This window comes from Saccoglossus kowalevskii, chromosome 5 (assembly GCF_978046115.1).
Source record: "Saccoglossus kowalevskii chromosome 5, keSacKowa6.1, whole genome shotgun sequence".
NCBI lineage: Eukaryota > Metazoa > Hemichordata > Enteropneusta > Harrimaniidae > Saccoglossus > Saccoglossus kowalevskii.
In genome coordinates, this window is record NC_140645.1 from 29,287,318 (window position 1) to 29,303,078 (window position 15,761).

A 15,761-nucleotide genomic window follows, 5' to 3' on the forward strand; every position below is an offset into this window, starting at 1 on the left:
TGTATAGGACATCTTATATACGATTTTGTGAAGTTTTTGGACCATTATATTATGACTCTTATAAGATTTATTTTTTAGCTATTCTATATTTTTATAAACAAATTATAAAAGTTTATAAGATTATATAAGATTCCTCTGAGGTGTTTCACAGGGACTTTATAAAGCTTTATAGAAAATGTATAGATATATTAGATTTCTACATAGATGTAGATATTTTATGAATATCTGTATAAATATAACCCCTATGTTCATCTATAGAGCTAAAACATTATTTATTATGACACATGACACAATTTATGACTATAAAATAGAAATTTACGTACATGTCAATGATTAAAGTTAAAAGTTAAAATTATATGCATTGCAGAATTCGTAGATGACTACAACGACAACAGAGTCTAAATGTTTGAGAAAAGTTGTCAAAAATTATCATTATATCAATATGATGTCAAAGCTATTACTTTCCTCACATCATACTTAGCAGATAGATACTAGTTTGCAAATGTCAAGGTTGCCCATTCTTAAAATAGAACTGTGACTACTTGGCCCTTTAGGCGTTCATTCTAGGTCTTTTATTATTTCCTATTCAGTTTAAAATAATGACCTGTCACTTGAAGTTCGTCACACAGAAATTTATATGTATGCGGTCGACTACACAGTCCAAAACTGTATCTGAGATGAATTGTAAGCTTACTGAAGATTTCAATATGATATCATGGTGGTGTGATAAAAACAAAATGGTTATAAACACTGACAAAACTAAATCTATGTTGATTACAACCTCCCAGATGTTGAGAGATTTATCTTCTTCTCGTCGAGATCTCAATGTCACAATTAAGGGGAAACCAGTCAAGAACACAGCATCTGCAATGTTTCTTGGTGTTATTGTGAACACAAATCATAGTTGGAAGGATCAAATTAGGAAATGTTGCAGAAAGTCTAGTGCTAATTACTAATATTGAGCTACTTTGGCACATCAATAAATATTTGTCGTTTCCTACTAGTATTACATATTACAACACTTTTATTTGACCCCATGTTTCATATTTGTACGGATTTTGCGGCTTGTCTTCAAGTATATCAAAATTATTACGGTTAAAATAACTTGCAGTTCGCCTGATTATTGATTTTTAGGAAGAGACTAACATAAAGTTCTTTTTAGATCTCTTCCTTGGTTAACAGTGTAAGATTTTGTAGATTTTCGGAAAGCAACTATGGTTTCTAAGTCGCTTAATAATTTAGCACCTCTATATGTGTTCACATATACTAAAGATATTGCGGGAGCAGGTGTGTGGAATCAGAGCTGGAAATTAGGCAAATCGGATAGAATGAATATTTTTAAACAAAGACATTTAACGAAATTATTTAATACATTTTAACCACATTCAATTTTAGATCACATTTGTATATAGTTTATCATTTTAATTACTTCCTCTAGTTGTGTATTATTTTATTTAGGACAATATGGAAGATAAGGTAAATAGGTCCAGACCACACAAAAAAGTTTGCTTTTGTTGGATTTCGGCATTCCCATGATGTATCCTTGGAAGGAAAAGATGTATAATGATACATACTCAGACAGTACGCCGCGTACCGACCTCTGCTGCGCGTCGGTCCATATTCCAGCTGTACTGTCTTAGTGCATACTTTGAGGTATTCTCGTAATAACCTCATATTATTATTATTATTATTATTATTATTAGTGGTATCGGAAAAACTTGTGCACCAAGAAACAAACATTTCGAGTAAAAAACAAAATAGACATATTTTGAAGAACACATTCAAAAGTGGTATTCAACCAATTTCTGATGTCATAACATTTGCGGCCAGTATTATGAGGCAAGAAATACTTTCGTATGAGAGGCTAGCGTTAATATCTATCAAACAATACTATGATTGTCGTTACTGTAATATACTGTAAAATAGAACTATAATATGTTATAATAGTAAACAATTACTTATACATATGCATATTAACTTAACGTTGTGTACTATATAATAGAATATATATAATTTTAATTTTAAACCATTTTTTTACATTTTACAGGCGGTCCAAACATGTCAAAACAGGCATATATTTTGATACCCAAGAAATACTTTTATTAGCAATATATTCAGATGTTTACTTATCATAAAATGGTTTGGCCTTTGATGGGTAGTCCAAAGGCCTTAGCTCTTATACCAAATATTCTACAGTTTGGACATCATAGTATCACAAAAACATGTGTAATTTATTTCAGTGCCTGTGAGATCCGTCAATATTGTGGGGCATTCAAATGGTAATACAGCATATGTAGTAGAAGGGTCAGTGTCTGCATTTACATGTAGTGTTATAGGCACCAAACCATCAGCTGATATAGACTGGTTTATAGGAACACAATTATATCAGGGCACACTAAGTGTAGAGAATGACGGGAAACTACGTGATACAACAAGTGTGTTTACATTTACACCAAACTTAGACAATGATGATGATAAACAACTACAGTGTAAAGCTAGTAATACCGATGAAAGGTCACCAGTGATGACACATGTCAAGTTATATGTAAAAGGTAACTTTAAGCTAAGGTTTATTGAACCACAACTCGCAATTTAATATCGGAATATTTTTTAGCGTTTATATGTCTGTTGTATTTTATAACATGTTTTATGCTAATTGTACGTGATATTTTCGAAATCATACCTCGGATATCGCACCTTTTATAATTGGTTTGATTGTTTTCACGAGATATAACATTGTACGTCACTTTCTGGTCATCTTCAAATCACAACTTCAAACATATACTCTTGAAGGAAATAACTTCATAAAATAAAGTATATCTAAATACATTTATATACCACCATAAGCTGTTTCCGTATTATTGTTTTTATCCCTGTCAATTTACTGAATTTGACTCGCGGCGAAGACTATTTGATGTAGAGATAAGATCTCCATTTTCCCTTCACAACTATTGCCTAAATGCTCGAAATGTCACGTAAACATTATCTCACTATAGCATAACATGATAACATAATTATCACCAACTATTAGGTATAGTTTCATACATAAATATATTCGCAAGTGATTACATATACAGCAATAATTGCTAAATAAGTATTCAATTTGTTTACCGTCTGTATATTTTTGATATTATGTTAATACAGATGTATGTATTCGAAAAACAACAACATGTACACAACCGATAAACTTGATATTGCCTTTTGTAATAAGGTGGAAAACTTTCTTCTATATGTTACACTGGTCTGTAATATCATGAAATGATATTCACAAAATAGACTGTCAATAATTTATAAAACTTTAAGTATATGATACTTACATAAAATAAATATTTCACTATAGTTCCTGTGCTGGACAATCCTCTTATCTCAGACACTACGAATGACTATCTTACTGGTTCTACTGTTATTGTTACATCTGGCGAATCCTATACATTTACATGTACTGCTGGTGAATCAAGACCTGAATCAACTATAACATGGTATTTAGGGAGTACTCTAATGAATGCGAACGCACCCACTACAACCACCAATGGGAAATTGAAAACAACAATAAGGTCATTGACATTTACACCTGAACGGAGCAATCATAATGAGCAGTTAAAATGTAGAGCTGGCAATGACGTCACAGATCCATATAAAGAATCTTATATTGTACTTGATGTCTATGGTGAGCATTGTTTATTTATGCGGAAATGTACATTGATGTACTGAATGTACTGAACAAAAACTTTTCCTCAAAAATTGCAAATTCTATTTACAATTATTTACACAGCTAAGATACAAATTTTGAAAAATACTTTTTAAATGAACTAACGGATTATGAATTAATTTAATTTTAAATTTGTCCCATTACATAACCCAAACACCAGTATTTAATTGTTTGGTGAATGGCAGTTTTTGATACAACCAGAAATTCAAATAAATTGTCTGTATGTTCAAATTTCAAATTTGCGTACGTTTTACGTTTTTTTTGTACTGTTGTTACGAAATATGGAACATTTTCTGAGAAGAAAAACAAGGTAATTAATATTTTTCATATTTAAAAAAGTCGAACAAAGAGTGTTGAAGCTATTTCAAATTGCATTTTGTGTTAAATGTGCCAAAACAAACAAAGATGATTCCTAATAATAATAATTAAGTAGGTGAAGTGGGTGGGGATTACCTGTTTGTACCGACTATTGATTATCGTAAAAACATTACGAGCTAGCAATAAACTAGCTATAAATAATTTATAATTAATTATCAGCACATATTATTGAAACATGTCGTCTCGATTCATTTCATTTTCGACTAACAGTACTTATCTGCCAACGCTTGTTAAATAACCCTTAGTTTCAGCTTACATATTCACATTTCCGTCTGAGGCAATCGTGACAGAACAATCCAGTACAATAACGTTGTATTGTGAAGCTACCGGGATACCAGATATTGTTACATATACGTGGCGAAAGGCCAACAGGGACATCAAAATAAGCGGTAGATACATTCTGAATGATGGATCATTGACAATTAATAATATTGTAAGAGAAGATGACGGTGTATATACATGTTATGCTAGTAATGGTGTAGGACAACCAGATAGTGCATCAGCTACAGTTACTGTATATTGTAAGTACTGATGTATGTGTAGTGTATTGAGGGTTATTTAGTGTTAGTAATATTGTAAAAGAAGATGATGGTATATATATATATATACATGTTATGCTAGTAATGGCATAGGACAACCAGATAATGCATCAGCTACAGTTACTGTATATTGTAAGTACTGTTGTATGTGTAGTGTATTGGGAGTTATTTAGAGTTACTAATATTGTAAAAGAAGATGATGGTATATAAATACATGCTATGCTAGTAATGGTGTAGGACAACCAGATAGTGCATCAGCTACAGTTATTGTATATTGCAAGTACTGATGTATGTGTAGTGTATTGAAAGTTATTTAGTGTTAGTAACATTGTAAAAGAAGATGATGGTATATATACATGTTATGTTAGTAATGGTATAGGACAACCAGATAGTGCATCAGCTACAGTTACTGTATATTGTAAGTACTGATGTATGTGTAGTGTATTGAGAGTTATTTAGTGTTAGTAATATTGTAAAAGAAGATGATGGTATATATATATATACATGTTATGCTAGTAATGGTGTAGGACAACCAGATAGTGCATCAGCTACAGTTACTGTATATTGCAAGTACTGATGTATGTGTAGTGTATTGAGAGTTATTTAGTGTTAGTAATATTGTAAGAGAAGATGATGATATATATACATGTTATGCTAGTAATAGTATAGGACAACCAGATAATGCATCAGCTACAGTTACTGCATATTGTAAGTACTGTTGTATGTGTAGTGTATTGAGAGTTATTTAGTGTTTGTAATATTGTAAAAGAAGATGATGGTATATATACATGTTATGCTAGTAATGGTGCAGGACAACCAGATAGTGCATCAGCTAAAGTCACCGTATATTGTAAGTACTGATGTATGTGTAGTGTATTGAGAGTTATTTAGTGTTAGTAATATTGTAGGAGAAGATGATGGTATATATACATGTTATGATAGTAATGGTATAGGACAACCAGATAGTACATCAGCTACAGTTACTGTATATTGTAAGTACTGTTGTATGTGTAGTGGATTGAGAGTTATTTAGTGTTAGTAATATTGTAAAAGAAGATGATGGTATGTATACATGTTATACTAGTAATGGTATACGACAATCAGATATTGCATCAGCTACAGTTACTGTATATTGCAAGTACTGATGTATGTGTAGTGTATTGAGGGTTATTTAGTGTTAGTAATATTGTAAAAGAAGATGATGGTATATATAGATGTTATGCTAGTAATGGTATAGGACAATCAGATAGTGCATCAGCTACAGTTGCCAAGAGCAACGACAAGAAGAGAAGTAACCAAGCTTTTTATCCTTACATTCACGAATGTTATGTTAATAAACAGTGTTGCTTTCGCAATCACTATTGTTTAATTCCAGACGCACCTGTGATCACTGGTACTACGGAATACTATTGTGAAACTGGTGAATCAATATCAATGAATGTATCTGTAAATGCAAACCCATTACGTGTGACTTTTGGTGATTGGATAAATGATGACGTAGTTCTAAAGGACAAAATAGATACAATCTCCACGAGTACGGTATTTATCGACGAAGTCACGGAATTGCATTTTGGCTTATATAATATTACTGCACGTAATGACATTGGTAGAGTTACACTTCAGGTAGAATTATATCGTGAAGGTGAGCGCAAAGTTACATATCTGGTTGTGAAAGTACATATACCTAGCATTATTATGACATAAAAAACTGATGTAACGATTTTATACAAGATAAGTAAAAGTCAGATACTATATACTTTTTGACTTCCCAGATTTCATACATAGATTTGGTTGGTCGAGGTGTATTGTAATCATGTTGTAATTATTGTTGACAGGTGTGCCAAAAATACCTACAGCCATAACTTTAAATGACCGTTCTTATGATAGTTTATCAATATATCTGTCACCTGGGTATGATGGAGGAGAAAGTAGTGACATAGTACATTACTTTGAGTATCGTTCAGAATTACAAGCGTCATTTCAGTCTTGGCCATCTGACGGAATGGGCACATGGAATACCACTATATGGATTATGCAGTTACAGCCGTCCACGGCTTATGAAATAAAAGCAAAGACAGGCAACATATATGGAATCGGACAGTTTTCTGCTACATATGTATTTGTTACTTATCGTAAGTACAATTATGCCATGAGAGCGCTCATAATATGTATATTTAAAATATGACACTGAATTTGGAGTGGCAATACTTTCTGCCTTGTACAAGAAAAATATATTAAGTATTTATTCGAGTCCGCGTTATACATACTTAAATCTCATTCAATAATAATGACATATTTACTTTATTTTCAAACTAACACAGGTGAACCAATAGTTAATTTAAATGACCAGACTGGTATAATAAACTGGTCACGTCACGAAGATATGAAATATCAATGTGTGAAAATAGAAAAATTGAACAGAGATGACAATTGGAGTATAGAGGAGAATTGTTTAGACAGAGATGTGGTGGAGTATACAGTGAAAGATAGCAACGCGGAATATAGAGTTACGTATTGTACACGTGGTAATACATGTGAGGGACATCATTTTAAAGCAATAAAAAACAATGACTATCAAAATGCAGGTACGAAAACAATGTTTCACGACCATATTACATCGTATTTGTTATTGAAAGACACTGTCTTTGAGAAATCACTTCCAAACAATCATCGTATTATTCTAGATTGACGTTGAACAATTGTATTTGTATGTTGTTTGAAAAAGCTGCAAATATACTTCAAAATTAGCTCATTGTTTTCAGATCCTTAGCATTTTAAATCACCTATGCCTAGGATTCGCTTAATGTGACATATATTCGGACATGCTATGGGAATTATTCAGTCGAATCAATGGGCTCGATATATATATTTATAATTCGTACTAGTTGAGGAAGTAGCTAATAGCTTAACTATTTCAACGTGTTCAGAACGTTTAGCTCTAAACATTCGTGCCTAACTTATGTGTGTCCCATGTTTCAATTATCATTCCATAAATTCATTATTGTAGATTCTGTAGAATGTTCTAACACTGCTGCAATTAGTATAAGTGTACTCGTATCCTTACTTGGTGGCGGCGTAATTGGTTTCTTTATCGGCTTTATCCTGATTAAGCGGGTTACGAACAAAACGACAACACAGGTAAAGCAAATTAATTGTATTAACAATACTCAGTATCGGCATTCTTATTCCATGTATAAGCTCAAACTGTAACATATGCATTAATCTTTATATTTATATTTGCATAAGATGTGTTATCATCCTATTCTATGTTTCAGACCCCAAAAAGAAGATAGAGAGTACACCATGAGTTCTGAAATTAGAAGTGAGACTGGATATGAGATACCGATGTCAATGTCATCTAAGGTACTATAGTAATGTATTAAATGAAACACGTGTTAACCTAGTAATTTCCACGAATCAAATAGTATTGAATATAGACATATTCAATGTATTCCATTTTATATATATTCCTTTCAAATCACACAGCCACGTGTTGCAGTTGACCATACTTATACGACACTTTCACCAGAGACAATGGAACCTGCTTCAGAATATGAATTACCAAATCTAAAGGGTGTCAACACGGTATGATTTGAAACTCATTTACATTCAGGAAGTGATATTGTATTATATCAATATATGAGAAGATTTTTATTCACAGATTAGGCCAGACTTTTTTTATTCCTTGTTTCTCGAGTTTCCATAAGGCATTTTTTTTGACGAGGGCAGAAAAAAATAAAATTCTTTTTTTCCATTGGATTTGTGTGATTCTTAAAAATTTGTAAGTGAGATCATTGATAGAAGAGAAGAAATGAAATAAAATTTTATTCCATGTATAACATTGTTTCTCATCTGCGCGAGAATTCGGTACTCTCACGAAAATGCAACTTGGATTTGGTATGAGGCGGGCGGTAAAGAATTCAAGATAAAAATAATATTTTTTTCGAAATTGTTTGCCCTTACAAGTCGGCGGGCGCGAGAAATTACGCTGAAATAAAATGTTATTTTTATTTAATTTTCGGCTCATGTATATTCGGCGGGTTCGCGAAACAAGGGATAATAAAAGTCTGGCCTTAATATCAAGTTTATTTTATTCATGTTATTAAGTTAATTTAAACATATACTGGTGATCGCAAAATAATAACACTGATTTGACATAATAGTATATTTGGATTTCGCAGACTTCGATATGAAACGTTTTTTATGTTTCACCTCTGTATATATAATAAGTCTCATTTATGTTCTTTGCTTACAATCTTTTTTTACAGAATATTCACAACTAGAAACATTAACAAGAAAGTTGATGTTGCCATAAAGAAAAGATATAATGCACAAAAGATCACATCTCCTAACAGCACTACGAGAAAGTAACTGTTGAATGACGAGACAATAATATTAAATTATAGTATGTATCTCATGTAAATCAAAAGACTCATAAAAAAGTGTTTTTACTTTGTACAGTAGTTACATCTCGATTTATATTGCAAACATGTAAATCAATGTTTTAACTTCGTTGAATTTTTTCTTCTATCTGTTTTTTTTATTACAATTTTGTATATACACATTTTGTAAATTTACAATGTAATGAATTATCTTCTTATATAATATATAATAGTGATAAAGAATAATTTAGAAACCTATAACAATTATGAATACCAGAAGTTGTGGATATTGAAGTAAAATGGTTGAACTTTGACTCTGTGTAAATTTATAAAATATTGATCATGAAAATGCTACTTGGTACATTATAATATAAATAAATATTCCAAATCTACAACTCTGACTACATTTGACCTGACTTGCCTTATGCGCACTATTCATGTGTTAATCTGCCGCTCAAAATCTGAATTCGTTTACTTAATTTCCAACCACAATTTAAAAATTGTTTATTCTTTATCATCTTAAATGGTGGACACAGAGGGCGTCATACTAGTCATGTGTGTACATGTCATCCGAATACAATGCTATTTTTAAATTTTTAAATGGCTCATCGTCCGCCTGCACGGTGTTGTTCCGTTCGGACATTCCTCCCTCTACAACACCGTGCGGTAATACCATTCATAACCGTGTACGTCACGTGGTTGCGCGATAAAAAGTTTACCGACCAATAGAAAGCTTTGTTACAAAGACTGCCAGAAAGCACTCGGAGCTCTGCATTTCTGATGTTTTCGGCTTCATTACTGCCGATATGTGTTGCAGTGATATCACGAGCTTTGGGGTATAACACCTACTCTTCTATAATACTCAATAGTGGTGACAACACTATTACCACTATTATTAAGTAAAGCTTGAATAGCTTTGGTCTGAATATCAGTGAGTGATGTATGGATATTGTCGCCTCGTCATCCAAGCCAACACAGCTTTAGCTGTGCTCAGCGACATTTATTCTCGGCTGATCTGCACTGGCTCGGAAGATGAATTCTGATTGGCTAAAAAAACAAAAAAACTTGTGGCGTTGAATGCACGTTCATTGTCAGTATTGTTATGCAAATTCAAACTAGCTAATCATTTACAACCTTCCGAGCCAGTGCAGATTAGCCCTTTATTCTCGGGTCAGGCATTTTCACCGCCTGGCAACCATCATGGTGAAAAAAAGGCCAATAAATTGTCAGAAAACGGTATTTTGGGATGGTTGTTGTCACCCCCTACATATGCAACATATTTAAATTTGGTTGGACTTCTTCAAAGTTAAGTTTGTGCTGTTTTCTCGATTTTAGCTATTTTCACCGGCTTTTTGATCAGTGCACAGCAGCTCGCCCAGAGTCCATAGAAATACATGGTAGAGTGGTGCGCGTCTTAAATAGCAACGTGGAGCGTTTAGTGACTTAGCTCCGCCTCGAAGATTTTGATAGCTTGGCCAAGCGTGTTGAAGAAAGAAGTTATATGATTGGCTGTTGTTAAACTGATTCTAAACTGTGAGGGCATTGTCACATACACATAGTCCAAATGAAATACTTCAAGGTGATAGTGGAGTGCTTCGCCGGAACATTCAAGATGAAATGGCTGGGAGAGTAACGGTTATTAAAACATTCAAATTACTAGATTTTTTAAAAACATAATAATTATAATGACAAATTGAGAAGATAGTTAAATTTAACGCCATCTACAGCATGTCCGATACGCTATTTAAATTAAACATTAATTACAAGACTAGTATTGACTTTTCTATCATTAAACTGAAGTGACACCTTGCTTTTTGCCAGTTAAACACCAATTTAATTGTCCAAATGGTGAGACATGCTAACACCATGACTGTATATATATATATATATATTGGGTAAAACCCCCGTATGCAAATTTGAAATATAAATACAAATTATTTGATGTTGGAAACAATGGAAACTTTGCTCACCTAGAGCACACGTTGAGGAATTCAATTGATATATCAAAGGTATTAAGGACATGGATCATTGTTGCCAGTCTCTACTTCATGAATACATGACCTAGAAAACGTATATGCATCTTACATGTGTACCACAAACACAATAGAATGGCATACTGTTTATCATAGATTTATATAGTTTGCTAATTCCCAGTCGGTTCAGAACTTAATCGTGCACTAAGTAATTGATAACCCATTTGAAATGCCACGACTATGGGCAGTCATAATCGTATAATTTCGTGGTTGAAGTAGTATTGCTGTTATCAGGATAGTGAGTTGACGGTTTACACTGAGCATATATCATCATTTGTGAGTTTAGGTTGCATTCTCACTTTCTATGATCTACTGGAATCACCTCACTGATCCATGTTCGCATCATAAAGGATGTGTACGGATCCTATGCCACATAATCCTGAAAACGAATTTGGAAGTCTCTAAAATTAAATAAAGTGACCATGAGTGAATGCAGCAATTTAAATTATGTTTGATTTTGGGGATTAGACTTCACGATCTTTGATTCCGGTCAGCTCTAGTGCTGAACTATTTTAGGATATATGTTCTACTGAAATGATTTAAAATGTTCCATGGTAATAAATACAATAACAAGTGTTATATATAGTATACAATGTGGTAAAGCAACTTCAGGGTTCGATACCACTATTTCCTGAGCTGATATAGACGATCACGATAGGATTAAATAATCAAATCTGTGAAGAAATAACAAGACCAAGATACACACTAGTGTCTAAAGGTTCACATTTTCGCATTTTGAAAGTTGGTTTTAATACAACGCACCTCAGACAAAGACTATATAAAATGTGTAACAATTTGAATAAATTCACAGTACTGCATTTTTTATATGTGAGTAGGATTATGTAGTGAAAGTTAGGTCAAGTCGTAGACCTGCACATGATATATGTCATATTTTATTGTCTGCTGCTACATCAATCGATCGTTTTTTGTATTTACGTTTGTTTCTGCTCAAAGATGCAATGTCGATAATAGCCGATTGTGAAGGACGCAGCTCGCATGGATTAACCTATTCTGATGATGTTGTATGTCAAGAAATAAAAAAACATTTGTTGGTTACAGAAAAAGTAAAAAAAAATGTGATGTTGAACATCACTCATGGAGATAGCTTCTACACTCGACAATTCGGGATGAGGTCATGTGACATTCTTTTTATTATTGAAATAACTTAAGGAAGAATATCAATACAAGATTATTGATAACAGCTTATATTTCTTAGCCACTTGATAACATAAGCCTACCAACATATCAAACCGCGAGGATGCCATTTTGGATGAGCGTTATGACAGATGTATAATAATAATTTGTATTCGAAACAAGAAGATTTTAAAAGTAGACAAGGAGAACATTTTTTTCTGATTGTGGGAATAATCTAAATGAATGCATTATGCAAGTAATATGGATTCAATTGAGATTGTGTAGAATACCAATCCATGGCAATTGCATTGGTTGAAAGCATTTGTTAAGTGAATTCTAAATGCGTACTTTCTACGTGAAATTAGTCAACACTAATATATGATACGATTATATGATGGTAATAACACACTTATCTTATGGCGAATATAATCACAGGTCATATTGAGAACTGTCAAATTGATTTTTGTTGTATAAATCAACCCAGATGCATTTGAACTTAAATTATGTTCCATTTTTTATCTCAACGTAAATGAAACATTTGTATTAGTCATAATACGCCATCCAGTATTTGTTTAATTTGTGTATCAAACCGTGATCAGAATAGAGAGTTATGGGCAATCCGTTGACATCGAACCCAGTTAGTAAAAAATGACATATAATTATTGAGTTTGTATTAAAAATTTAAGGAGAATAATCTGTATTCGAATCAAGAAGATTATTTTGTTATTCGTATTGATTTTAAATCAACGCCTGATAACTACATAGCTGAAGTTACGTTACTAATTTACTGCTGAGCAAAGATTGAACGAAAGCTGCATACATATTTCAATGCATATAGAGTAAATTACGCAATATCACGTGACGATATCAAATGCATGTAATGATGCTATGGGAGAAATGCTGTTATATTGACATCATTTTAATAAAATACATAATTTAAATTGTTCGTATAGTCTGGCGGGATCACGATTGTTAACAATACAATAAGTAAAATATTGAGGTCATTGTCAACTCAATTGTTAGTTTAGGGTCAGTTTCCCACTTTAATGAATGAAACAAATCATTATTGAGTTTCAAGTTTATTTATAGCTTTACTTTATACACGCATGGTTGACGTGAAAAATGCTCTTAACAAAACAAGCCAATGACATAATTGTTAAATACAAAGAGACTAATAAACTCTGATATAGTATAACTTTCGCCCAATCAGTCAAAAACATTTATTGCATTCACATTGTGAAGTTATCGCTCATTTCCGTTTATTGTATTCGCTTCACATATTGAGATGATCTCATATAGAAGCGCAATTTTCGATGATATACGATATACTTTTTTAGATTTAAACGAATTATAACTGAGTGAAATATCAGTAATTATCAAAAAAATAATTTAGATTTACAATTATTTTTTTCAAGCATTGAACAGTAACAATTGAATAAACAAGTAGCCTCTGATATATGAATATATATCTCATTTGTATGTCACAATGTTTGCCGACTAAAATATGTTAATGAGTTTCAAGAACACTTATATAGATTATACACACTTATGTCATCAGAAACGTACACTCAAAACATCAGCTGACCAGATTCACTTTATTAGTTTTCGTATATTTGCGACACCGTGTAAATATTCCTGTGTTCGTGTCACAATACGTTTATTTATTTAATTTATTTCATTCCAGATTATCATGACTCGGCTTACATTTACATAAATCTAATTTAATCACTGTTTTTTAGTAATACTACGGATGATGATGAACAGTTCGAATGAATTGAAATATGTGGGAAAGCGATGAGACATGGTACATCTTTCTATTTTCCAAATAAATATTCTATTAATTATTGATTTATGACTGAAATAATAATAAACACATAAGCTTTTAATAAGTTGGACATAGCACCTGGTCAAATCAGTGTTGTATGTCATAATTTCGGATTTTAATGTTCATCAAACTTCATGGGTTTAACTAAAACAGTGGTGAAACCTACGCATAATTATGTACGCAAGTTAAACGTGAAATGCCGGCATGTTAGATTTACAGACGTTTAGTTATACGGTTGTGAAAAAACAACAAGCCAACTATAAATACCATCAGACTAAGAAGGTTGCCATGAATTGAGGTCAAAATGCACACAGCAAATACACCATGGTTGCAGTGGTTACGATTTTGCTCACACAGTGTCTGAACTGTGGGAATCAAATTTGCATATCAAAGGTATTGAGGACATGAACCTAAGCTGTCAGTCATTACTTCAAACACAATTGACCTGTGACCTGTATTTTGTTGCGCATTCCACGGTATTTAAATATCGTTGCTGAGCGGTTGGTATAAGGTTTACGCATGCGTTTCTATTCAAGTATGACATATAAACATAAACAATCTTCATTATGAGATCTTCACATATAAAATAAATATTTACGCTCATTTATATATGTGTCGTACTTATGTGGTTTACCTCATGGAATGATAGGATAGGGAATAAAAGAAGGTATGTGTAACTCATATTCATAAACAAATATTAGGTAAAGTTAAAAAATTGTCCTGGCGAAACATGTCTAAAGTTTTAACATCAAAATCTGGAGGTGTGGAGACATTTGGTATGAAAGTATTAACAAATATTTGGCTTTTGCCATGGCAACGGTGCGCAACGTATGAAAAAAAATCACCCACTCAAAAAATCACTGAAAAGTTATTACGTAACGACGACAAACATTGAGATAGACAGACACACACATTGACTGTAAAGCCAATCCTCCCGGAGCGGATCGCCAATATTCTACGCTACAAGCAGGTTGTTGTGTGACGGTCAAAGTTCATGAACCCGGAACGTTCAATTCAATAAACCAACCCGGGTTTAATGAAGTATCACCATGTTTACTATCAGTGTTCTTGTTATGTGTGCTATTACATGTAAGTATATATTTATATTATTCAGTGATCTGCAGTAATAAATGTCATCCCAATCCAAATATCTCTATATGAGTTTTAGGTTTAATTCACAAACAGGACAGACACATGTAAACATACCTACTATGTATACCATATACATAATGTGTTATATGTATATGTATATAAAAATCAAAATGTCATTTGTGTCACATTAACGAAAAGCACTGTTGATTAAATAAATCGTTGCGTTATGTTACAGATGGCCGATATTTTGTAAGGCGTTTTTTTGTAACGAATTGTATTGCTGTGAGCAAATTCTTTATAATTTAAGATCATGTCATTATGTGGCTCTATACTGATTACATTACGTTGTCAGCCAGCATAGTTATTCTTTGTTTAATGTTCAATGATTGTACGAATCACTTTGCGTAATTAATGATTATTCTGTAACTAATATGAACGTGTCTCTTGTGTCTATCTATGTATTAACTTTTCCATAAGATAATCGCTTGTAAACTCGTTCGTACATTGTAGTCACACTTGATATATTGACGCACTGTTATGTATTTGGCCATGCTGTAACAAGAACGCGCATTTTATACAGTTACCAGAACCCTCAAAAGAAGGTGAAAGTACATTTTGACGGCTTTATTTTTGGAACCACTTGACATTATGAATTACAAAAACTCAATA

At 32.5% G+C, this 15,761-nt stretch overlaps 1 protein-coding gene and 1 long non-coding RNA gene across 2 annotated transcripts; both read left to right on the plus strand.

Moving 5' to 3' along the window:
* Window positions 1-1,214: 1,214 nt before the first annotated feature.
* LOC102806266 (neural cell adhesion molecule 2-like) lies at window positions 1,215-7,919 on the plus strand. Its single transcript, XM_085498878.1, has 9 exons — window positions 1,215-1,287; window positions 2,241-2,552; window positions 3,341-3,667; window positions 4,333-4,608; window positions 6,002-6,268; window positions 6,462-6,758; window positions 6,948-7,211; window positions 7,634-7,764; window positions 7,902-7,919. The coding sequence occupies exons 1-9, from the start codon at window positions 1,215-1,217 to the stop codon at window positions 7,917-7,919; spliced, it is 1,965 nt and encodes a 654-aa protein (XP_085355004.1).
* Window positions 7,910-8,954, plus strand: LOC144344456 (uncharacterized). The gene is made up of 3 exons (XR_013419176.2): window positions 7,910-7,989; window positions 8,113-8,211; window positions 8,895-8,954. It is a non-coding gene; the product is annotated as an uncharacterized LOC144344456 (long non-coding RNA).
* The last annotated feature ends 6,807 nt before the right edge of the window (window positions 8,955-15,761 follow it).